The sequence below is a fragment of the Nothobranchius furzeri genome, chromosome 1 (genome assembly GCF_043380555.1).
Source record: "Nothobranchius furzeri strain GRZ-AD chromosome 1, NfurGRZ-RIMD1, whole genome shotgun sequence".
In the NCBI taxonomy this organism is placed as follows: domain Eukaryota; kingdom Metazoa; phylum Chordata; class Actinopteri; order Cyprinodontiformes; family Nothobranchiidae; genus Nothobranchius; species Nothobranchius furzeri.
Genome location: NC_091741.1, coordinates 109,370,303 through 109,396,717, shown reverse-complemented (window position 1 = coordinate 109,396,717; position 26,415 = coordinate 109,370,303). Strand labels below are relative to the sequence as shown.

Genomic DNA, 26,415 nt, shown 5'->3' with positions numbered 1-26,415 from the left:
CCCAGTCTTGTCTCTCAGTGTCTGTTGATCTGTTGTGATTGTCCTGTCAGCGTTTTGTTGAGACGTCCCGTGCTCCTAGTTTTGATTTCATGTGAGGTTTCTAGTGACTTCTGTTCCTGAGTCAACTTCCTGTGTTTCTAAACCCCTTTTGGATTTTTCCGCACCTCCAAAATAAAAGATTATTAATTTTCACAACAACTGGGGTTTTTCTGCCGTTCCTGGGGTTCTGTTATTGGGTCCAAACCTCCATACACAGAGTTTATTTAATTAACCCACATTTGTCTGTCACATTTGAAAAATATTACCACTGAAAACGTACTGGCTGATGTCTAAGTTTTATTTCTGAGTGGAACCACGTGTTATCTGAATGGAGCTAAATTCAACTCCTCCAGAGTTGACGCTGGTGTGTGTGTGTGTGTGTGTGTGTGTGTGTGTGTGAGAAAGAGAGAGAGAGAGAATTTGTCTCATTCACTGAGACAAAAGTTGATCCTGTTGTCTGACATGCAGGAGCACTGCTGACCTGAGCGACTGGTTTCACTGACTGCTCCACAAGGTGAGGCTGATCAGTCCGTGCTGGGGGTGGGGTGGGATGAGGAGGATGTCACCAGTTAATAAGTCCAGTCCTCCCAGCCCTCGCAGCATCATGGTCGCAGGATGAGTGGGCTCTGGTCTCCTGAGGAGCCAGGTCGTGGTAACGGTCGGAGCGCAGAGCTGCTGGCGGTGACGGCGTGAGACTGGAGCTATAGCTTTGGGTACAAGCAGCACGCACACGCTCTCCAGAGTGCACGACTCCGACGTGCTCCTCAGAGTCTCCTTCCAGCCGGGAGGTGGAGAACTGAGCGGAGCTCATCACCGCAGGCGGAGAGTGAACGGCGGACAGAGCAGACCGAGACGCAGCGGTGAATGTAGGAGCGTCTGCGCCTCTTTCTGCGGGGCGCACAGCGGAGCTGCGGGACCAAGTCTCACATTTCTGCATCCTGACCTCCAGCTGGGAGTCCCGGTCAAGGAATCATGCTTCCCATCGGGATTGTGCTGCTGCTTTTCTGTTCAGGTAACGCGTCCCGCTGCTTTACTCAGGTGAGGAGAGAGGAAGTCAGAAACAGACTTTAACACCTGTTTCCGGTAACATTATTAAACCGGTTCCGTCTGAGGCGCTGCTTGCTGGACCGGAGATTCTGGTGGACGCAACTTCTCACAGCCCGCTTAGGTCGGAGCGGGATGGTGGAGCGGGTCCGGGCGGCCGCCAGGCGGCGCCCTTTAGCTGGGAACTACTGCTACGCGCGCGCGCGCGCGCGCACACACACACACACACACACACACACACACGGTAAAATAATTCTCATAAGCAATAAAGTAATAACTGCTACATGGATACATGAATGAATAAAACAATATAACAATACTTTATTATGTAATGATGATTTTAACAGTTTTTTATTATTTTAAACACTGCAGGGTTGCCTCAGTCAGTAGTCATTTATAATCAGTGCTTTTTGAATACCTTTACTACTATTATTATTATTATTATTATTATTGTTAGTAATAATAATACTTTTATTTTTATTGTTAAATTTGTTATTATAAAAATCTTATTATTAATATTAGTATTTATATTGTATTTTTTATTATTTATATAAGAGGAACACAGAAGCAATCCCCCACCCACATCAACACACACACACACACACACACACACACACACACACACACACACACACACACACACACACACACACACACACACACACACACACACACACACACACACACACCTACTTTGTATATTTACTGTGTTCTGATAAAATGACTTTTAATGAAACAGACACTGAAACATGAAGGCTCCTAACAGGGTTTTTTAAATTTTAGATTTTTCATGTGTTTTTTTTTATTACTTTATGATTTATGCCGGGTTCTGTTAGAACGGATCAACGTGGTGTGATGTGAGTGGTGGATGAGCCAAAACTAGCTGTTTGTGGGTGAACTCGAGCCGTGGATGGTCAGAGGAAATTAAAATATTTTATTTAGCTCTTTGATGTGATGTTTGTCTGTTTGAGTTTGATAATGTGTCAGAGACAATGAACATTAACTGGTAAACAACAAAAATAATAATAGATCAACGTCCACTCTCAGCACACTCCTAGTGCGACTTATTTATCAGACAGCCCCCGTGTGACCCAGCAGCTGACCTAGGCGTGCTTCATCTGTTCAGCTTGGGGCTCTGGACTCAGTAATATTAGCAATGATAGAATGAAAGAGCAAAAATAACAATTTTATTGTACTTATGGTTTTAGCGTGACCTAGTTGCTGCAGCGCTGGAGGTCCAGGCAGCTTTTATCTGTAGCAGAACTGATGGTGCAGCTCCCCCCTCTGTGTTCATTAATCGTGATAATGATTGTCCAGCATGTAGGGCTGCTGTAACACTGAGTGACAAGCTCATATATCTCCATGTCTGTCTGCCTCTGGAGCCCCCTCTCAAGGCTTTTAGGTTGGGCCTAATTTTGATTTTTTTCCCAATCTCAATCTAAACCCCCCCTTGGATTTTCAGCAGTGCGTCAGAATAAATTGTTCAAGTCGTTCAATGAGGAAGTGCAGTCAACCGGCGCCGGTGAGCAAACACATTTGGAGCTGCGACGTTTGACGTCTTATCGGTGCACAGACAGGTGTGCATGTTTGTGTGTATTTTTAGGAGTCGGAGAAGGCCTGACACGGCTCATTCAGAGCAGGCTGCCTATGGGAGGTCTCTAGAATGAAATGGATACTTTAAAAGTGACGCTGCTCAAGAGAAACGTGTGGATGGATACCGCTTTAGACCTGAAATGTCTCAACTTTAAGGTGTTGTCACTCCTCTTCTGTCTTCTCCTAATTGTCTTTGTTTTCTATTTGAGACTCAGGCAACTGATCTAACAAACACAGCTGATGCTTAATACCAAACTACAGTTTTATTCATTTTCTGCTCAAAATACAAAAGTGCATTTGCTCCTCCTCCTCAGTGGCGGCTGGTGAAAGAATTCTTAGTCCTCAACAAGTATTAAAATGAACAGTTGGAAAATAACGTCAATTCTGAACCAAACATTTATTCCCCGTCTCCAATTAACAGTTTTTCAGATAAAGTCAAACATGAAATTTGCAGATAAATGAGATGACAGTAATATTCAAATACTGTACATATACAAGACGCTGTGTGAGCCTTTAAGAGCAACTGCAGTGCATAATGTTGATTTTCGTCCATATTCATATTTCATTTTGACCGTAGTTTGTCTTCCGTCTTGTGTTTTCATTCTCCAGCTGCCTTTGGGGCTTCATCATCTGGTCAAAACGCAATACCCAGCTCCACCAGACATTCAAACGTTATAAGAACTTATTTACACCTCTGCAGCTGGTGTGTGTGTGTGTGTGTGTGTGTGTGTGTGTGTGTGTGTGTGTGTGTGTGTGTGTGTGTGTGTGTAGATCCAGCAGCGTCTAGCAGGCTAGCTAGCTGTTTCTTGCAAAGGGGATGCTATCAGGCAGCACCCGGGAGATAATAAGCTCAGTGATGCGGATTGGCCCAAAAATTCCCAGTTATCCCTAGCTACCACACACGATTGGTTGTTTAGCTTAAGTTCAGGGATGCTATTCCCAGCTCTGTAAGAGTGATATCAGTTAGTCTGGTGGAAGAAATTCACCATTTAATAAGAGACAGCTGGTGACAATGATGAGTCAATCATTTAGATTGCATAGGCACACACAGTTTAGCAATAGTGACACATTTGTAGTAAATATCTCTTTATGTAATGTAGACTTTTACTTTTTAGATTGTATCCCCCACTGTGCCAAGACGTGTGTGTGTGTGTTTGGAGCCATGGACTACTGAGGATGTTGCTTCCTCAGCTCCACACGTTTGATTTGTTCTTCTGTGAAGCTGGAGACCTTCATCGTTACCATTGGGGATGTCTTAAATCCTCCAGGTAGTCTGTGGTAACCTTGGAGACCCTGATCTACACTTGGTCTACTTTCTACAGAAATGAGTTCAGTCAGGTCCAGATGTCATCGCTGATAAAAGCCTGATCGCGTGCACGCACACACACACACACACACACACACACACACACACACACACACACACACACACACACACACACACACACACACACACACACACACACACACACACACACCTCAATGTGCCATGAAGTAGAGGCTGTTTTACACGCCCTTTACTGCTGATTCCAAAGCTGGGAGGTAGTTGCATCCCCCTCATGTGTCCCATTGTGTTCTCCATCCCTCTCTAGGCTCCCCTTATGTGCCTCCTTGTGTTCCCCAGCCCACTCCAGGTTTTCTCCTTAGGTGTTCCCCTTAGGTTTCTGTATCCCTGTGGTCCCCCGCACCCTCCAGGTTTTCTCTAGGTCTCCCTCACATTTCCCTTAGTCACCCCACTAATCATTAGGTTTCCGTCATGTTTGGATTATTTAGTCAGTATCTCCTTTGGTTCATTTTTGCTTCCTTCCCCAGTTAGGTCTGGTTTCCTCCCCTGCTCCGCTCTGCTCCTCCTCTCTGTTATTAGTCTCACCTGTGTCCAATTCCCTTAATCACCCAGCCCCTGTGTATATAACCCTGTCTGCGTCTCAGTATGCTGTCGGTCCATTGATGTTGTGTCAGCGTTGGTCACGTTCCCCCCTCTTGGTCTCTAGGATTTATGCTTCTAGGTCTTTAGGTATTAGGTTTCTCTTGGTCTCTAGGTTTTTGTGCTTTGGATGCTTTTTGGTTTTGTGGACATTTATTCCTTAAATAAAGGATTTTACGTTTTTTCTACCTGCCTTGTGTCGTTCTGGATTTTCTGCATCTTAGGTCCTAACCTCCTCCTGGCTCGCAACGTGACATTGTGGTGGTGTTGGGGAGTGCTCTGAACGTCGAGGGTCATTACAGTAAGCAGAGTGAAACAGAGGAAGGATGTCTCATCTCCACTGGTTTCTGTTACCAATGGTGACATCTATTAAGAACAATGAGGCCTGAAAATAAAAAGCTGCTTGGATTCAGAAAGCGTTACAATCATCCCGGGTGTGATGTGTCTGGGTGTGGTGGGGGCGTGCAGGATTAGAGCTGAAGAAGATGAATGAACTTGGTGAAAGGAACAAGGAAATCCATCTTCCTTCTTCTGTTGGATTTAATGAGAAATGAACAACTTATGTGGACCTCATCCACCTGGTTTCATCCGGTCAGGTGTGTGTGTGTGTGTGTGTGTGTGTGCGCGCACGTGCACTGCATTTTTCCTCAAAGGGGTCTCCTGTGTGGTTGTTGATAACCAGGATTTCGAACTCTAACACAGTGAAAGCAGATGGTGTGTGTGTGTTTCCATTCCTTCAGCCCCGAGTCAGCCATCCCTGAAGGTACGTCTGCCTACTGTAGTGAAAGTGTGGGCTGATATAAGGTCAGCCAAGGCTTGACCTTGTGACCATCTGCTATTATCATGACAGATGTGACAGAGATACCTCAGATCTGTGGCTAGACCTAGAGCTGCATGTTAGATTTCCTCACAGAGGAACCTTACTGGCATAAGTCCTCTGGGGCGTAACTGTTGTCCACCGCTGGCAGCTCGGTTCACGGGGATGTTTCAGTCAGCTGAAGCCTCCAAATAATGACTCGTTACTCATTAACACTGTAACGTCATGGATGTAGCTACACTTAGTAAATGATCATTAAAATGTGATATTCCATATAAATATGAATTATCAATCTGATTGGTCTTTGAATATTTGATTTAATATTAACTTATGTTCTTAGTTAATGTAGATTATTGAACACATTATTAAAACACTTTGGATTTAAACATATTGTCCACAAAATATGATTATTTAGCACATATGAAATTCTAAAGTCATTTATGAGCCAGGGAAGACGAGCCTTATGCAAAGATGATAGATAAGAAGTCCTGCGTCTTGCAGCCTTGAGGACTCGTGATGTACGCAGGATAAGACAAGAATATTGGCTCAAGTTCATGGACTTCATATCGGCACCTCGGTGTCAGAGTGATCTGTAAGTTAAAAGTTAACTTCTGGTCATTTTGGATGAAATACTTGGCCATGTGGTACGCTACAACATCTACAGCATGATAGAGGACAGTGTGGTGGATGAAACCAGAGAATAAAACAAACAGAAGATAATGCAAGAAAAAAGCAAAAGTTGGTATCAAATTAAACACAGCTGAGACCAAAGCAGGAAGGTCCCGTCCCCTCTGCGGGGCCATGAAGTCATCTCATGGTTTTACGGATCCATACGCCATCGATGCTGATCACTGGTGAAGAACAAGGAGATATTCTGTGTTTCTGTGAGCTGATAAATAAACAAAGTGCAGTCACGGTGTGAACCCTGCTCTTAAATCACAGAAGAGAATCAATAATCCTTTTGAAAGGACCCAGCTGATGGTTTCTGTTCTGTCCATCTATCGGACCTGTGATCTGTTTAGTAGGTGTGTTCGTATTCCTTTCAAAATGATCATATTTACTTTAAAGCACAAAAATAGTGAAAGGCATCAGAGCAATACACTGAAGGAACAAATAGTAGAGCTGAAACACAACCAGAGTGTAGTGGTCCGTGGCCTGATGGGACTAAAGACGGTTTGATTGTCTTCAGAGAGGATGGGGCGGGGAGGTTCAGGACAACCAGCTAAACAACATTAGGTAAATTTACCCTCTCAAGGTGGTTTCCAGGGTTCTCCACTGATGCTTAACAGCCAACCAATCAGCAGACTCAGGCAGGTGGGTAAACTGTGAAGAATGAGTGCAAGCAGGAAGCTGAGTAGAGTTTCATCTTATAGTCTAGAACCGTGGTCTCGAGGAGACTGGTAGCTGTAAAACCTAGAAGAGCAGTAATCATTTGTTGCGTGTATCTAGATCTGAGGTCGGCTGGTCTGAGGTGAAAAGTGAAAGCACCTGTTGAGTACTGCTGGTTTAAAGTGTTCACATCTAGGCGGCCTTGTATTTTTCTGTGCTCAAGCAGTCGGTTTTTCAGCCCACTTACCAAGGTGGTCTGCTAGGGGCTGAACTGGTCCAACACACCCACTACCATTTGATTGGCCAGTCCCTAATGATTAGGGGGAGCCTCCGATTGGCAGATAGAATCACACGCGTGATTCATTCATCATTCTGGATACTGAGAAGTAAACATCGCCCCTGACTGAAGCTGCAGCAGCTCTCTGTCTCTCTTTCTCACTGCTGTGAGGAGCACACACACACACACACACACACACACACACAGAGAGAGAGAGAGAGAGAGAGAGAGAGAGAGAGAGAGAGAGAGGGAGAGAGAGAGAGAGAGAGAGAGAGAGAGAGAGAGAGAGAGAGAGAGAGAGAGAGAGAGAGAACTACTAACCAGACACCACAGACTTTTCCACGCGTCTTTTCCCCTGCCCATGTACTCAGAGATGTTCCCGTTCCTCAGAAGTGTGTGTGAACGAACCCTACCGGTGCAGAACTCGGATCGACGCCACACAGCTCGGTCCGTGCTGGCCCAGATGTGAAACTGCTTTGTGTTTCCTGTACTAACTCAATCTGTGGAGGATTTACAGGATTCTAAAGAACTCGGAGACCTACTGATAAGAAGAATCTATCAGAGAATCAGGACCAGGGTTGAGTAGGTCTCAGGCCTCATTTATCAACCATACTTACACACAGATCTGTGTGTATGTTGCATGTAGGAACTAAATTATGAATTGTATGGTATTCATCATTTTGTACTTGTGCGTGTAAATGCTCCTACAAATCAGTAAAGCCCACACCATGCATCTAGTGGTGGAACGGGGGAACTGCAATACTGAAAGTCTCATCTACAAATTATTTTACCTAATAAATAATTATGTCTGTGGAGAGACAGCGTTATTGCAGATCAAGTGTTAGAAACTATAAAAGACACAAGTGACCAGTGACGATTTGATATTGTAGTAGCATGGCTGGTCTGGTGATATTGGAGGATTTGGCAGAGTGTGCACTCTGGAAAGAACACGTCCTTCATGCGTGCACTGATCTGATTCCTGAAGGAGATCCTTTAGGAGCTATGCTGTGACTTGGTATCACACAAATCTGATTCCAGTTCATTTTCTATTATAGACAACTACGAGAACCACCAGAACCTCCTTTGCTCCCCGAGCATACACTTGTTGTCAAGGTAACCAAACTGAGACAACAAAGATTTCCAAACAAGACTAAAACTAACTCCAACCAGAACATGCATACAACTCCTTAAATGTAAACTCTAAATGAAAAAAGAATGGAACAGTCAGTCCATTATGCTACGTTTTTAACATTCAATTTTATGTTGAACCATGTTTTTCTTTATTCCCGACATGAACCTCTCCTCTGTCCACACTGTGTTTACAATCCCTGCAACTTGTTGGTTTCTCCTCACTTTGGCAGCCAGTGCCTCGATCTCACTGTCAATAAAGTTTTTTAATGTTTTTTACAGGAGGAACGCAGGGATTCACCTCATGAGCTGAGCATGTGATGTGAATAAATATGGTTAATTGAGGGCGTTTCTTTATGTAAATGACTGTGAACAGGCACCAGGGTACGCACCAGTGGGATTTATCAACAGTCAATTGTGGAAGAACACGTGTACGACTGACCACCACATGTTTCATAAATCAGGATTTTGGCCATTCGTACGAACATTCTACATTTGGTTCCTAGGAAGGATTGTGGGAATATTTCCATGAAAGTTTGATGAATGAGGACCCTGGTCTGTAGTTCGCTAGAGCTCTTGGATGAAGATCAGGTTTCTACTGTAAAGATTTAAATCTGACAAACTTTAAAGCCTGAGCCATGGGTCCATTCACTAGAGGTTGGTTGATTTGGATCACAAGGTGGTGTTAAATTAAAGAAGAAACCCCCCTAAACACACTTTACACAGCCCAGTCTGGCTACAAATCCACCTGTTTGATAATGTCGAGGTTGGTTGTCGAGGGTGAGCCATAATTAAAAACTGGTCTAGAGCTAAGCATTTGGTGTCCCTGTGATGGGCTGCAGACCTGCCCAGAGTGTCCCATGTCCCCAGATGAAGATGGACACTAGCTCCCCAGGATGCTTCCCAGGAAAAGGGCATCACAGAAGATGGATAAATGACATAACAAGCAAATCGACAAACCTTATGTAAAATAGACCCGCTTCTGTATCTGTTCAGCCAACACAATCTTTTAGACAGAAGGGATTGTCTCTGTAAAGTGTAAACCAAGCATGATCCTCATGGTGTAGCCATGTTTCTGTTAGACAAAGTAATTCAACCTCGTGGTCATTTATCACCAACTGAGAGTAGTCTTATGTTTAATAGGTTTTGTTTTTCAGTTTTGTACTTGTTGCTGTTCTGAAAAATAACTGTTAATTGTATGAATCTTTTGAATGTACTGTTTCCAAACTGATTTTTTATTTGCTTAATTGAGACCACAGTGAGCAGACATTGTGGGTAATGGATGTTTGTGAGATTATTGTTGGAGAAGCCTCAGAGAATTGTGTAATCCTACAACTGCTCTGGACCCTGGATAGTCAACACACATGATTTTTCCAGACATGATAACTCCTCCATCCAAGGGATTGGATGTTGTTGCTGTTCAGGTTATCACCAGATGTTTCTAAAACCTCCTACAGTAAGGACTCAGTCAGTTGTAAATGATAAGCCAGAGTTTATCAGTGTTTTTGCAAAGTTACTCGCAGAACTTTATATTGGAAGGTCTACTGTCCATGATGTCTGTACAATGCAGAGCTGGGCCTCCGGTTCCGACAGAACGAGTACATTTAGTATTCTACTATTTATTATCACTGAAGGAGGCAGATGAGTGAGTAAAATCACGTACTAGACTGAACTAGTCTACTCACTATAACACACTGATCCCCCTTAAATAAACAAATAAAACTAAGAGCTGTTGAAAGACCAAAAGCTTGCTCCTATCTGGAGTTAATGTATTAGTGCATTCAAAGTGCTCAGGTGAAATCGTTAAAAAAAAAAATATTGTCAGTAAGTGCAAGGAGTGATGCAGCAGGTCTGCAGACCACAGGGATAGCCATGAAGAGTCAAACTTATAAATAAAAAAGCTAGCACTAACCCTTTTCAACACTAGCTGTCTTTCACCAAGCGTCTGTTCTTCATCTTTCACTTCAGTGTTAGGGGTGTTCTTCCTCATAGGTGATCCTTGAGCTGGTTGTGTCGATCCAGACCCGTCAGTCTGAGATGAAACCACCTCCAAACCCTCCTGAGAGTGTACACCTGTAACTTTTGTTCTGTTGGTTGGTCTGAGACCATCATTCCACTTCACTTCCTCCCCCTTCATTACACAGCAACACCACAGAGATAAACAAGAGCTGTGCAGCCATCGTATCTCTATCCATTACATTTGTCTTTGGTTATAATTACACTAATTGCTGCCCCTCAATTAGCTTGAGTTTTTAGAAACAAGGAAGTGAAGGAAATGAGACTGCAGAGGTTTTGTGATTCAGACTGGATTGCTGTAACATGCAGTATGTTTCACACTACACAGACTTCTGTGCTTCATCTCATGTCTGGGTCATCTTGGTGCTTTTCACTTTCGGCTCTGTTAGCAGGACTCCAGTTTCAGGCTTGCATCGTATGCTCTTACCAAGGAAGCACAGATAGTGGAGCCAAAGTCCATCCTTAGGAGTTCAGTAGCAGCCTGAGGCATCGCCAGCCTCTAGTCAGCATCACTCACCCACTTCTGTGTGAAACTGAGGGTTAGGGATAGCATAGTTCTCTCATACACGAGAGCTGGAAACTGCAGAGTCACTCACTTTACTAAAGGAGAAATAATTAGAGCAAATAATTAAACACAAGACTGTGATTCCTACATTTATTCATTTAGATGACCTTTTATCGTTCTAAAACCCATGTCAGCGCTTCATTTTGCTAACATTAGGACAGATCTTTTCCCACTTAGGAGTCCCTGCATCATTGTTTCATCAACTATGTTTCAATTACTGAGATTTTGCCTTATCAGCTTATTTAAATGTACAATTTTCCACCCATGAACTTTATGACTGAAACACAATTTAAAACAGATCAAATATTTGTGTTTAATATGAACTGATGTCAGACGCTGATCAAGCTCAACTTGCTTTTTTCCACATTCCATTTCTTTATAATAAGTCAATAAGAGGTCCATCACTCATATTGTTAATACATTAGCAGCGGTTTCCAGTAGAAATGAAGGCCTTGTAAGTCGTACTGTGGGGAAAAAAAGCTCTGACGCGCCTGTTTCAGTATGGAGACTTTAGCCAGAGGAGAAAGTAGCTTCAGGTGTCAGGAGTCTTATTTCCTGATATTTGGACATCTCTCCTCTGATTGGCCAACAGCAACACGACTCTTACTGACTCTGCTTGGTCTGCAATGTTGATATTTTATCTCCACAAATAACACAAGCCTGGAGGAGTTCTGCTGAGTGGTGGGGTTGCTAATGCTAATGGTTAGCTTCTACTAGCTGAGACATTCTCTGATGTTTACTGGACGCTAAACCAACAACAGCCTCCCCAAACATATCCCCCAGAAAGCACCTCATCCAGAAGCTCGAACCATCTCCACCGGCTCCTATGTGGAGAATAACAAGTTTGCTTTTTTAGAAAAGTGGAAAGCACGAAAACATAAACATGAAAATGATGAAACTGTGGTTAAGTAAAGCTGGAGGGATGAGCTGTGTTTCAGAATTCGTTTAGCCTCATCAGACTGCTGGCTGTCAGCTGCACACTGGCCTTGTGTGTTCTCATGAAGAACACGTATGTACTTAGAGTGGCTGCTATCCTGTGAAACGCTTCTTTGATGCTGAATGAGTCTGAAGGCAGGTGAGCTCTTCATCACAGCTAAGATGAGGAGTCGGATGTTAGAAATGTCAAAATGTCCCTACTTGTGATTCTTTTTAAAGACCAAGTTCACTGAGAAACAGTTTTTTACTTGTTAGTTTTGAAATGTGATCGGCCACATGGAAACATGGAATAGTTCCCTTATCCTGGTGCAGCTCTCCATCTGACATGATGAGTCAGAAAAGATTTATTGCATCTTCAACGATTTTAGCCTGAAATGTCTACAATTTAAACAAAGATGTTTCTGAAGCCTCACCGTTGAGATCTAAATCTGTGAGCTTGTGTGCCTTTTTTCTGTTTGATGTATTCTTAAATCGTTTAGCTTTTCCTTTGTTCTTTTCAGATTTTCCCTTAAATGTTTTGTTTCCCCTCCAACGTGGAGGCTGTCTCTCCATCCGTATACATATAGCTGTGAATCTCCAAGTTGGCCTGTTTTAGGTATCAGCCACTAGATGGTCCAAGTGACCGGGTTTGTGCTTGAAGTTCTGATTTAGGAGGACTTTGAGCATATTGGCCGAGGTGTGGACTCGAGTCACACGACTTGGAATCGAGTCAGACTTGAGTCATTATTTTAAAGACTTCTGACTTGACTTGATAAAATCTGCAAAGACTTACGACTTGACTCGGACTTGAACGCCAATGACTTGCGACTTGAATCGACTTGCATCTGTTGACTTGATGATGACTTGAGCATATTTGATATTTTAGCACAAAGTTGGCACGACCTGGACAAAAATCATAAATCATGCTTCGTTCTGGGTTTGATCTTGTACAGTTGCACTTCCTGCTTATTTGAGCAAATAAATGAAGCTTTAAGAAGTTTGATTTCTGGAATTTATTTATTTTCATTGTCATTAAATTGAAGTTGGACAGATAACTTGATTATGACTTGAAAATTCAAAGTTAAGGACTTGGACTTCCACATCATTGACTTTGGACTCGACTTGGACTTGGTCTTCTTTGACTTGGACTTGGCTCGAGACTTGACCGGAAAGACTTGTGACTTACTTGTGACTTGCAAAGCAGTGACTTGGTCACACTTCTGCGTCTTGGTACCCCCAGAATTCCTAGCATCCGAGAGGAAAAGATCAGAGGCAAAGGAACTCACAGCTGTAAGTTCTAAATCTTAAATCATTGAAATTCAGAGTCAATCATTTACATTTAGAATTAAACAGCTCATCGTGTAGCCGTTTAAACAAATAAAATACCTGCAGCTCTAGGTTCTGTTGTTGAGGCCTCCCGCTAGTGAACGCCGCTCACAGGCCTGGCTCACTATCAAAAATCCAGGGATTGTGGAAGCTGGAGCCCATTTTCACTGCAGATGATCCCATAATTTCCTACAGGCTTTATTGGCTCTATAGTGATAAAATAAACAAAAACACTTTGTCTTTATTTTACAACAGGTGTGAGTCTTACGATAACAGCATTTTTTAGGCTACGCTTTGGGTGAAAACAACATTTTCCAGAATATAAAATTTGAGTTGTACCAAAGAAACAGTCTAATTAATTATAATATCATTTTTTGTTCGCCACAGGCTTCTCATTATGCACAACACAGAATTTCATTAATTAGAATAAAAAAGTACAATATGTTATTTTCTATGGTTATCTTTAGGGCACAAATGATGAGACCTAGAATGTCACTGAGTGGTGTGCAACAGGCAGAGTCCTGGGTCAGGAGGAGAGGTTCAAGACTAGTTTTGACTAGTCACAAACCTCTAGTACTAATCTTAAAAGATGTGGAACAAACAGGTTGGATCTTAGGGTATCCATTCTCTTACACCTGTCCCTGATTTGTACCAGCACACCTGTTCCTGTTGTTTCTTGCATATTTACAATTCAATTCAAATTCAAATTCAAAAATACTTTATTAATCCCTAGGGAAATTCAATTGTGTCAGTACACACGATTCCGAGATCAGACATACATACATAGACACATGGCATGAATTGGATGGCTGTGGTCATTCGCAACACGAGTCACGCTACCATTATAGATCAAGAGGGTTTATATGAGGATAGAGTCAGGGGGAGGGGAAAAAAGGCACTTCAGAGTTACCCCCGACAGAGAGGATTGATTTGCTATGCAAAAAAACACCTCAGACAAATATGCACTCAGACATCAGACGATACACAACATGAGTCTCCACTAGGTGGGGATGGAGAGTTCTGGGACTCTCCTCACTTCAGAGTGCGCAGCCGCAGAGCAGCGCTCATCACCTCCATTTGGACAGGGGAAGGAGATTATTGGGTTAGAGAGCACATTGACTCCTAGTGACGGTTCCACGGCCTTCACCGGTCACAGTCCCGCCCAGGCTGGGATAGGGAGAAAGCGTTTCCATAGCAACAGCAGCATTCCACATTTCTTCTGAGGGGAGTTTACACTTCAGCCTCACAGGCTCCAAGGGCACCAGATTCAGATAGCAAGACTGGTTTTGGGTACAGACAGAGATAATTTCCTCTCTGCCTTAGAGTTCTGCTGGTCTTCAACCCCTCCAGGTCCATTAATGGCGTTATCAAACTATTCCAATCCGTGCTGATCTGTCAACTCTCCTTGATCGAATCAACCTTCTGGGCCAGAGCCTGAATCTCAGCCAAAGTTCCGAGCTTACGACTCATCTCGACAATTATATGAGTCTGTGAGTTTACAGCATGGTGCATTTCATCCCTGAGCTCCGGGATTAGGCCAATATTCCCCGAAAGCTCATTATTTCTCCGGTATGCCAGGTAACCGCTCAGGCCAAACAGCAGGAACCCCGACACCAAAACGACGAATATCCAGACATCTTCAGAATCCTCTACAGACAGTTGAGACAGGCAGATCATGTTCCACTGTTTCCAGGAGTCCATGATATGATAAATGACCCGCACTTGTATAGAACCTCTCAGAGTAAGGACTCCAAAGCGCTTTACACTACAGTGTATCATTCATCCATTCACACACTGGTAGTGATGATATACCCAGCTGGCTCCAGAGGGGCATCCGGGAGCCCCTTCTCCCGTTCTCAAGATTTTGTCAATCGCGTTGAAAGACCAACTGACCAGATCCATGTTTAATAATTTCCAGTTTCCAGAAAAAATGCAGAGAGCGCAGTGTACAGGCAGACCGGACAGAGAGCCTTGGGAAGAGAAGGGAGGGAGAGGGGAAAAAAGCGTCTGTACTCTCCAAGAGCCGGAAGAAGTTTAAGCCCTTCTGTGTCAGATCTTGTTCTGTCCATTTAGATTGTTCTCATTGTGCTTTACGATGATATGAGGCCACACGTTTGGACACTCGGGTGGAGAGAGGGGCGGAGCTATTAACTGACCCCTACCTGGTAGTGAGTTGGCACATATTGTTGGGGAGGATGTTGGTCAAAGTCCAAAATCTGTCGTAATAGTCAGGAGATTTTGGTGGAGGCTCAAGTCAGAAGGAGCTTCAACTCCCACCTCTGGCACAGCTTTGAACACGTCCCAAAGGAAGCGGGGGGACCAGAGTAGACCATGTTAAGTGCCTCCATTGTTGAGGCAGCTGACCACAGCTGTGGCCACAAGTTGGTGGCTGTCGCGGTGGTAACCCTCAAACCCGCCGGTGGACACCAGCTGTTAGAGATGCTGTTACGCTGAACAATGAGTCCTATAAGGACTTCGTGGGACGCTGGGGTCAGAGGATGTGTAGAGGCAGTACAAGTGGAATAAGGCTCGTATGATCGTGTGGTAAAAACTTGAGTATTGGAGGAATTCGGTCAGGCAGAAGAAAATGATTTTCGTATGTGTTCGAAGTCATTCATGTCCACCATGCAGCATCTCAGGAGGGGAAACAGTTCTCCACTAACTCTGTTTAAGGTAGGCTGACCCAAACACGGCTCACGTCCTCCAGACAGTCCATCCAATGAGCCACCTGTGGCTCCAAAGCCGCTGGTTGCAGACCCCTGAGTTAAGGCGTGTTAACTTTTGGTGTTTTCTCATGTTAGAGGACTTGAAGCGGAATTTAAATTAAATAAATATTGTATTAATAACATTTTAATAATGATAGCATAACAGAAGATGTTTAGTTTAAATTTTATTTTAGACTCTTAAATGCTCTAGATGCTCTTCTCTCTCACAAGCAGAATATTGTTCTGTAGTAGAAAGCGGCCTCCTCTCTGCCTTTGTTCACGCTGCAGTTTTTAAAGAAGTGATGGCGTTCTAATACCAGATTTGTGGTTCTGGTCCAACTATGATATCTGTGGTAGATCGTCTCTATCTGGCTTTCAGAGGGTTTTAGAACCACAGACATCGGAGGAACTTAGAAACATGTTCCTTAAACATCAAATGGTTATAAATACCAAAAGGCCGCAGGCTTTGTGTTTGAAAGTGTGTTCCAGGTTTTTTTGATACAGTAAAACAAAACTATTTCCTCATTATCAAAACAAAGAAACTGGCCTACAGAATATTTGTTGACCATTTGTTAGGTAGAGAAGCCCACTCAAAAGGCCGAAGACATCCTTGGCACCAGTTATACTGAAAAGAATCAGAAGGGAAAATTATATCAGTGATTTTAATTTTGACATAAAATGAAAAAAGTCATTAGTCTGTTGTATAACCTGGACTCTCCAGTCCTGAATGTGCAGCTCAGCTCAGTTTGTCAACAGTTTAATTGTTTCTGTATCACTACTTAAATCTAACTTTGAATCTTTTTCCACTTCGGTCTCAGAAGACGGATACAGTGATCCCTCGCTACTTCGCGGTTCGTTTATCGCGGATTCACGACTTCGCGGATTTTTTCTTTGGAGCCTTATTCAAGGGAAATTCGCAGATTCGTGGTATTTTTCACCGATTCGCGGTATTTTTCTATGCGAAATATCAAGAAATTACTTTTTTTCTAATCAATTTCATCATAAAATGCACTTTTTGTAATAAAACTATAAAAACCAAGTAAAAACGATAATTCAATAAAGTACTGTGATGACAGAAGACGGAAGCTGCCGGGCTCTGAGGGTGTGGTGATTGGACAACAGCTGGTCCTCGTTATGGATAACGAGGCCAAGGAGGATAAAAGGGTGACAGGTCTACTGAGATGTGCGCGTGGTCGACCTGTCATTGTGGCATCGGACTTTGGGGGGTGGGGTCGTTCGCAGTCGGTTAGGGCTGCCGGCGACGAAGACAGTTAAACAGGTATGCTGTGTTCCAGTGCTAGGAGGGAAGGCTGGTTGCCTTCTTTAGGCAGCGAGGGCTGGGCATAGTGGATGCCGAGACCACGCCGATATCTGCCGCTACGGACTCAGGCAGTTGGACTCATGTTGTGGACTTACCGCCGTCCTCGGAAGCTGCACCCCGGGGCGTTGGACGGCGTTGGAAGCTCAGACCCCGGGGAGGGGGGTCACCGCATCTGAGACAGCTAAGTACCGCTGCTTGTGTGACTCATGCTGGATAGCTGGTTTTATGAGAGAGGGCTTGGGCCATAGTGTTTTGTTATTGTGTCTCCATGCTTTCGTTCTTTTTTAAACACAGAAACAGTTTTGTTTACCTGTTTGTAGCTACGGTTTCGCCGACGGCTGCCGGCTTCTTCAGGCTGACGCTGATGGTGGCGCGTCACTTCCTTCTCCGTTTATCTGCGGGCAGCAGAGGACGTTGTCGCCCTCTACTGCCCGCTCTCCCCTCTCCGACGATGCAGTCCCATGCGTGGTCCAGCGTGTAAACTCCGTCGTCCCTGTTCATGGTCCCACATCCACGTCTCCTTATCTCTATTGCTTCCTTGATCCATCTTTTGTATTTTTGTTGTTCAGTGGTTATGATCCGTGTGCTGTCCCAGTCCATTATATGGTTTTCTCTTAAGCAATGATCTGTTACGGCTGACTTTTTTATTGTACTTTCTGCTTCTTCTTTTGCTGCTCTTGTGTGTTTACGATTTGCCTCTTTCTCGCACTCCTTTCTATGTTCTATTGTCCGTGTATTGAGTTGGCGTCCGGTTTCTCCTATGTATGTTTTATTGCATATTTTGCATGGGATTTCGTAGATGACTCCACATTTTTGTCCAGCTGATATTTTGTCTTTTGGGTGTACTAATCTGTTTCTAACTGTTGTGTATGGCTTTGTTGGTGTGTTTATGTTGTGTTTTTTCATTGTTGCTCTTATTTTTTCCGTTATGCCTCTGATGTATGGTAGGGTTATCACTGGTCTTGGTTCTTGTCTTTCTGGGTTTCTGGTTCTTTTTTTGGGTTGTTCTTTGCTTTCTGTTTTTGTTTGTTGTTTTTCATAGTTTATTGCCCATGTCGGGTATCTGCAGGTCTTTAAAGCGTGTTGTATGTGTTTGTCCTCTTGTTTACGGTCTCTCTCTTCTGTTATTATGTTTGCTCGGTGATATAATGTTCTGATTACTGACATTTTGTGTATGGTGGGGTGTTCTGATGTCCATAATAAATATTGGTCTGTGTGTGTTGGTTTCCTGTATGTGTTTATGTTTAGGGTCCCGTCGGTCTGCCTGGTGATTTTCATGTCCATAAATGCTATGCTGCCTTCTGTTTCTAACTCATAAGTGAATTTTATGTTGCCCGTGTCGTCAATATTGTTTAAGTGTTGTGTTAGTGTTTCTGTTTGACCTTTTGGTATGATTTCCAGTATGTTGTCTACGTAGCGTTTCCATAGTTTTATTTTGCAGTTTGGGGGGGCGGTGGCTATGGCTTTTTGTTCCAGGTCTTCCATGAAAAACTCGCACAGGGTGGCTGATAATGGGTTACCCATGGCGAAGCCTTCCAGTTGTTTGTATATTGTGTTGTCGTATGTGAAGTAAGTGGAGTTAGCTACCAGTCCTATCAGTTGTGCTATGTCATCTGCTGTGAGGTTTGTCCTTTTGTGTAAAGTTTTGTCTTGTCTGATTCTGTTAACTACTATGTCTATGGTTTTTTGGGTTGGTGTTTTTGTGAACAGAGATGTGACGTCATGTGAGATGAGTATGTCGTTGTCTTCTATTGTAATTTCCTTTAGTTCTTTTGCCAATTCTATGCTATTTTTGCAGTGTTGGTCTGTATTTCCTAATAACGGGCTGATGATTCTGCTGATATCTTTTGCCATGTTGTACGTTGGTGTACCTATGCTGTCAACTATTGGTCTAAGTGGGGTGTTTTGTTTATGTATTTTTGGTGTTCCATATATTCTTGGTGTTATGTTTGCTGTAGGAATCCAGTGTTTGTACATTTTTTCTGTTATTTTGCCTTTTTCGTGCAGTGGCTTCAGTAATTTTTTATGTTTTTCTTAATGTTTTCTGTTGGATCTTTTTTAAGTATTTCATATGTATTTTTGTCTTCTAGCATCTGTTTCATCTGTTGTTTATATTTTTCTCTGTCCATAACTACTGTGGTTCTTCCTTTATCTGCCGGTAGAATAATTATCTGTTCATTTTTGGATAAAGCTGTCATGGCTGATTGTTCTTCTTTTGTAATATTGCTGTGTTGAATTTGGCTGTTTTTTAATATCCCAACTATGTTATTTCTGAGTTCTGCTTTCTTTCCCTCATCTGTGATCTGTTGACATGCTAGTTCTGTTGCTACAATAAATTCATCATATGGTATTTCTTTTGGTGTGACTGCAAAGTTTAAACCTTTCTTTAATATGCTCTCCTCTGCTTCTGTTAGTTTGTATTGTGAAATGTTACACACCCATGAGTTTGGTGTGGAGTTGCTTTGTATTTCTCCCCTCTTTTTCTTGTTTATGAGTCTGTTTAACTTCTTTATGTGTCTTTCTTTCACTTTTATGAACTCTTGTTCCTGTTTTTCCATCATGTGTCCTTTAATTAGTTCCTCCATTTGTTTATCAAGTTTGTAATTCCTTTTCAAGTCCAGGTGTCCTCTTTCCAGTTCGTCCTCCACACGCCTCTGTTTGGTTATGACGTTCCTTATCCTCTCCTTGAGCAGTGCTCTCTGTGCTCTTTCTATTATATTTTGTGCTGTCTTGGTCCGGATCGATGTTTTCAGCTGTAGGCTTGTGGGTGTGATGTTTTCGTCCCGGCATCTTAAACAGAAGCGAAGGTGGTTTCTTAGACGTGCGCTTTTCTGGTGTAATCGTTCCAAACGGCGGAAGTCCTTCGTTCCTTGTTGTCCGTATTTCTCTTTGAACATCTTAGGTGTGTTCTTGCTGTGTCTTTGTAAATCCATGCTTTCGTTCTTTTTTAAACACAGAAACAGTTTTGAAAACTGTTTCTGTGTTTAAAAAAGAACGAAAGCATGGATTTACAAAGACACAGCAAGAACACACCTAAGATGTTATTGTGTCTTATTGTTGATCATGTAATAAAGTGTATCGTTTTATAAGTCGTTGCCTACTGGTGGTGCTTTCAGGTTCTGTCTGGAGGGCAAGATATTCGGTCCGTGCGGCCCACTGCAACTTACATTACGGTACTGTACTGTAAATATGGTGCCCCTACTTCGCGGATTTTCACCTATCGCGGCCAGGTCTGGAACGCATCTACCGCGATAAACGAGGGATCACTGTAAAACCAAGGTGGATATGCTGTAAATTCAGCTTTAAACTACACTTTATAATGAGGTGGAAAGTTTATGACCAAGTCTATGATGACGAAGGGCCACCCCTGGTCACCAAATGCACTCCAGCCAGCTCATTATTAGTAAACCAGTCCAGATCAGGACCCGGTGACAGCTGGTTGCTGTGGCTCAATGAGAAGAGAGAGCTAGTTCTCTGGAGGAGCCCTAGGTGTGACTTCAGGCTGGACTCCTTTTTGCTGACACAAGCTGAACAGGTGTAGGTTTCTGTGAAGCGGGAGTGAGCTCTGGGTGGTAACTATTGAAATAACTGCTCCACGTTTGAGCCCACTGTGGTCTGAAGTAAAGAAAACAAAATGTCTCCATCAGGCGACCATCTTCTCAACGCAGAACTATCAAGCGTTTTTTCTGTTTACACTCTTGTATTCCTACTGGTCTTTACAGAATTAAAGAACAAAGTCATACCAGCCCATCGTTATATTGGCTTGTACAGGAAATCCCTCTGTGGGTCTAATGGAATCATTTGTGTTTGGCAGTCATGTGACGCAAACTGTTTGCATTGTTGGATGTAGGCGGAGTCGGGATTGGGTTTATCCAACTTTTTCTCTTTCTCCTCTTCTGTGTTTGTTTACATCACACTCACTTTTTTGTCACTCTCACTGCCATCTGTCAACCTGTCACACACACACACACACACACACACACACACACACACACACACACACACACACACACACACACACACACACACACACACACACACACACACACACACGCACGCACGTGCACACAGACACACCATACTTGTTTTTCTATACTTGTGTGGACCCTACATTGACTTCCATTCATTTAAGTGACTACTATGCCTAACCCAAACTGAGAATTAATTCACATCACACCTTTAAAACCAAGCATTAGGGTGTTTTGCACCGTGTGGACCAACAAAATGTCCCCATAATGTGAAAATGTCCACATGTTAGTTTTAGGGCAACATTTGGGGCAGCAGTAGCTCAGGTGGTAGAGCGGGTTGCCTTATGATCGGAGGGTCATGGGTTTGATTCCAGCTCCCGCCAGGGGTATCCTGCTGTTGTGTCCTTGGGCAAGACACTTCACCCAACTTGCCTGTGTTAGTGGTGGTCAGAGGGGCCGACGGCGCCAAATGGCAGCCTCGCCTCTGTCAGACCTCCCCAGGGCAGCTGTGGCTACAAGTAGCTTACCATCACTAGCAGTGTGTGAATGTGAGAGTGTGTGAAAGCGTCTTTGGGGGTCTTGAAAAGCGCTATATAAGTTCAATGCATTATTATTATTATTTGTCCCGCGACGTTAAGGAGTTTGAAATATTAATGCTCATGACTGGCCCCTCAGGCCAAACGTGTAACTGCAGCTTCATTAGCAAGCTCGAGCATGAGGTGCGCATGCTGTACGTGCACACTCCTGAATGAAAACAACAGATGAGTCAGTCCTGTACCGGTGCAATGTACAGGTTTAGACTGTTCTACACAAATCTAATAAATTAGACAAATAATGTACTCTGATGTAGACACGCTAGACAAGTAAATCTGCAGCCTCCAGCTCTGCAATTGTGCCTGGCCGACAAAGTTTAATGATCGGTCAGTCCTCCTGCACATGCGCAGAGTCTCATTCTCTTTCGTTGCTCCCAGAAGTGGCATTTGGAATAGGGAGCCTAAGTCTACTTCCGCACCACGGATCTCCGGAAGAACGAAAAAATGAATGCAAGTCAACTGCGCTAAAAACATTATTTTCTAATCCGCTTTGCCTTACACCCTGGATCACACATGTTGTACTGCTGTTTAAATGAAATGTAATGATGGGGGTCTCCACCACGCCAGTCACGTACTTTGAGATTTATTAAGTTGTAAATGTTCGTAATTAGCACCAGAAATCGGCACGTTGCAAATATGATGTCACCACATAATCTCCTCTCCCGTAGCTTAGCTGCTACTTACCACATGACTGGATTTATGGGGGTTCTTTCCTCCTGTGGGAAGTTTGCTGAACTCACAGCTGTTTTCCCTCAGTTTTCTCTGTGTCTGGTTCGATGACATTATTTTCGGGAAGCGTATTTGTAGTCCTGGACTTATTTTCACACAAAACCTAATATAGTGTTCCCCCCTGTTCGAAAAGAAGCGTGTTCTTGGTATCCAAATGTGTCTTTAAAATTCACGGACATCATATGTGAAATCCATGGCACAAAACAAGCGGATTAGAAAATACTGCTGACTTGCATTCATTTTTTCGTTCTTCCGGGGACCTGTGGTCCGGAAGTAGATGGGCGTGACTTAGGCTCCCTATCGTAGGATGTACGTCTTTCTTGCCTATAGAAGGGCTCTACTACGATTGGTTATTTCATTTAGCAGCAAACCATCTTCCCTAGCTAAGTGCAGACTGTTCTACCACCGCCACCAACAGAAAGCTGTATTGGGGAATTTAGGAAATAAAATATGAATTTAGCGCTAATCCGAGGCGAGAAAGACGGGACCTTCCTTGGACATATTACGATTCCAAAAGACGAAGAAGAACAGTTCAGAGCGCAAATTATTTCTTTGTTGCTAATCTACAGGGAATATTTTCAAGAAAGTTCTGCAGAAAGAAGCAAAAGGTCCTCAGAAATGTTGCTAGGTTTGTCTCTAGGTGCTAGGAACAGTAACAAAGTCGCTGAGTTGGCAACGCTGCCTCTCGCTCTGCCGCTAAGCTACAGATTGCAAAGCTACGGGCTATGCCTGCGAGTGAACGCGCATGACGTCATCATGCATTGCTATGCCTCTGGAAGGTACTGGAGAAGCAGGCTGTTTGACCCGAACATGCTCTTCTTCTGTGATTTCACAGAAACACAGAGGCAATCACAGTAAAATGCCATGCTTCTACAGGATCAGGGCATTGCAGGAGAATGTATGAGGAGGTGTTGACATCACAGCTTCAGGTTGCCTACCTATCACGGGAGTCAAACCACCGTCTCTGGTCTGGGTATCGGTCATGCTGATCTTGTGTTATCCGTTAGCTATACAAAACCACAGGAGTCATGCTTGGCGCTTTCTGGAAACCACACTGCCCCAATGCCCGCTCAGCTCAGCAAAAGGGGAGGCCCCTGCCTTTATTGAATAACGCGGAACTCACATCACATGTAACCTTACGCTGAACAAAATAGAGCCCATGATGTTGTGGCAGAAGCATTGTATTCTAACAGGAGGAATTTTTCCATTTCTATACATGCTAGTGATTGGAACACCAGGGGCTTAAAGAGGAGAAGTTGTGGAAAGGTTACCCATTGACTCATCATCATTACATGTGGGACCAATTGGATTTATGTAACAACCCAGCTGATCATGTGCTATCTAGATCTGTACAGGTCCTTTTACTGGCACACATTTGTCATTTACTGCTAAAATATGAAAAACAACTCAGTGAACTCGGTGAATGCTTGAAACCTGATTGGTCTGGTTAAGTAAGGGCTGGGGAAATGTCCCAAAGTCAGCTGTGTGTGTGTATTAGGTGTGTTACATGGACATCGTTGCTGTGTTGTCTCGAAGACAGATGGACATGGGTGAATGTCATGTAGAAGTGTGAGGATGAAGCTGCCAGGGGGCGGGGCGGCCTCTGGCCAGAGAGCAGCTCAAGGTCTGGGTCTGGCTGTGCTGGGCCGTCAGTTCAATTTGTCCAGAGTGAGCCACAGCAGAGTTGTGTTTGGGTGTCAGAATGCGGTGCTGCACAAAGGCTGTTTGTTCAACCTACAATGTTTTATGTGTGTGTTAGTCTTTCATCAGCACACTCAGTATTCTATTTACATACTGTCTACTGATCCAGCACTGAATGTTAAGCTGTTTATGCTCCCTCAGCCGCTTTCTTCTGACACTAAGGTGTGTGTGTGTGTGTGTGTGTGTGTGTGTGTGTCTTGGACAGATTGCTTTGCCCCCTCCACCCCTCCCTGTGGTTTTGTAGTATTGTGTTCTAGTAATAATGACGGGTTCTGTGCCTCCCAGTCTCCCTCCCAGCAGGACACGCACATAAAAGGGTCTTTCTCAGGGTAGTTGTGTCTCTGCGTTGTTCTTTCACAACTGTGTGTGTGTGTGTGTGTGTTTGTGTGTCAATATGTTCACTTTTTGTTGTGATTCTACAAACCTCGTTTTATGTGGTGCATGCTGCGTTTGCTTCATACTGTGCGTGCGTCCAACCCATCAAGGTTTGTATTGGTCCTCTTACTCTCTGTCTCTGCTTCTATTTCTCTTCATCTCTCCTGCGATACCTCTCTCTCTCTCTTCCATCTCTCTTTTCATTTCTCAATTTCTCCTCCACATATGGCATTTTTGCTACCCGCTAACTACTTCTACAACCGCCCCCTGTCCATATCTCTTCACATATCTTCACTGTGACTGATAGAAGACACAATCCTGTAGAAACGAACCTGTTGGACAGCAGAGAAACTTTTGGGCTCAATTCAGTAGAAATTCTATCAATCAGAAGTAAAACCTCAAAATGCAAATATGTTCCTGATGAAGAAAACACATAGTGTTAAACATTATTGTTAATAATACAGTTTTTGCCCATTGCTTGAACACATTTAGCAAAACTTGGGTCATCATAATGAAACTCTACACACAAGACAATAAGACACAACGCTGGGAAATATGTCGAATTGTATGGTGCGGTATGGGGGCCAAAATTAAGACTACTGCCCAGCAGCAGGAGGCTATATAAATTCTGAAGCAAACTACCGACCTGATTAATGATAAGCTGGTGCCGGTAACTGAGAGGCTGGCGCTGCTTACTGAGAAATGGCACTTTTACCGGCGTTACTAATAGATAAGCTAGGGACTAGCAGCCCTCGGCTGGTCATTGACTGGTTCACACACTCCCTCTGCAGTCTATTAGCATGGATAGGCTAGCGTTAGCCTGGACGGGCTGGTGTTAGCATTGGAGAGGTTAGCCATTAGCGTGCCTAGGCTGGCCACTAGCTGGATTTCCTACCCCCTTGACGGACCATTAGCATGGATAGGCTGACATTAGCATCGGAGAGGCTAGCCATTAGCGTGCCTAGGCTGGCCACTAGCTGACTAGTGACTCTCCGAGACATGCTAATGGCTAGCCTCTCCTATGCTAATGCCAGCCTATCCATGCTTAAGGTCCATCAAGGGCGTAGGAAATCCAGCTAGTGGCATGCCTAGGCACGCTAATGGCTAGCCTCTCCGATGCTAACGCCAGCCTATCCATGCTAATGGTCCATCGAGGAGGTAGGAAATCCATCTAGTGGCCAGCCTAGGCACGCTAATGGCAAGCTTCTCCAATGCTAACACCAGCCCGTCCAGGCTAACGTTAGCCTATCCATGCTAATAGACAGCAGCGAGAGTGTGTGAACCAGTCAATGACCAGCCGAGGGCTGCTAGTCCCTAGCGTATCTATTAGTAATGCTGGTAAAGGTGCTATTCCTCAGTAAGCAGCGCCAGCCTCCCAGTTACCGGCGCCAGCTAATCATTAATCAGATCAGTAGTTTGCTTCGGAATTTACATAGCCTCCTGCTGCTGGGCAGTAGTCTTAATTTTGGCCCCCATACTGCGCCATAGAATTGAAACTCTGCTATCAAAACCTAACAATCCTTTGTCAAAATGACACTCTAATGACAAAATTATACCCACCTGCATCATATGAATAAACTTTCAAATCAGCAGCAACACACTAGTCCACTTTATATAAAACACTGCAAGCTTTTGTTTCCGTTGTTTTTATTCAGTTCCACAGAAGGCTCGTTTCCACAACACCCACAAATACTAAATACTGTACATTACAATTGTTTACAATACAGTAAATTAAATTAAAGCAAAAACAAAAAACATTTAAAATAAAAACAAACAATAAACTACGGTAAACATAGAAAAAAACTATTGTGCGAGTGGCCTTATGGATCCTGCTGTCTGTTGGGGTCTGGCCACAGGATCTCTTCATCATCAAAGCAATGTCTTCTCTTGCTAAGCACCGGGGGAAATATCCCCTTGTGTGCCGTATCCAGCCATGGATAGAGCTTACCTCAGTGTCTCCGCAGGCCTGTCCCGTTGCCTGCAGAAGAGGCATGCGAGCATGTGGCTGGCGGCATAGGCGTCATTTTAACCGGGGACGCCGGGGACATGT

At 43.7% G+C, this 26,415-nt stretch overlaps 1 protein-coding gene across 1 annotated transcript in view; it reads left to right on the top strand.

The window, feature by feature from the left end:
• Positions 1-877: 877 nt before the first annotated feature.
• LOC107387210 (GDNF family receptor alpha-4) overlaps positions 878-26,415 on the top strand; it is a 45,521-nt gene continuing 19,983 nt past the window's right edge. The window contains exon 1 of the mRNA XM_015962082.3: positions 878-1,051. Within this exon, the coding sequence (XP_015817568.3) occupies positions 1,012-1,051 (40 nt within the window). The 5' untranslated portion in view covers positions 878-1,011. The remainder of the gene's footprint in view (positions 1,052-26,415) is intronic.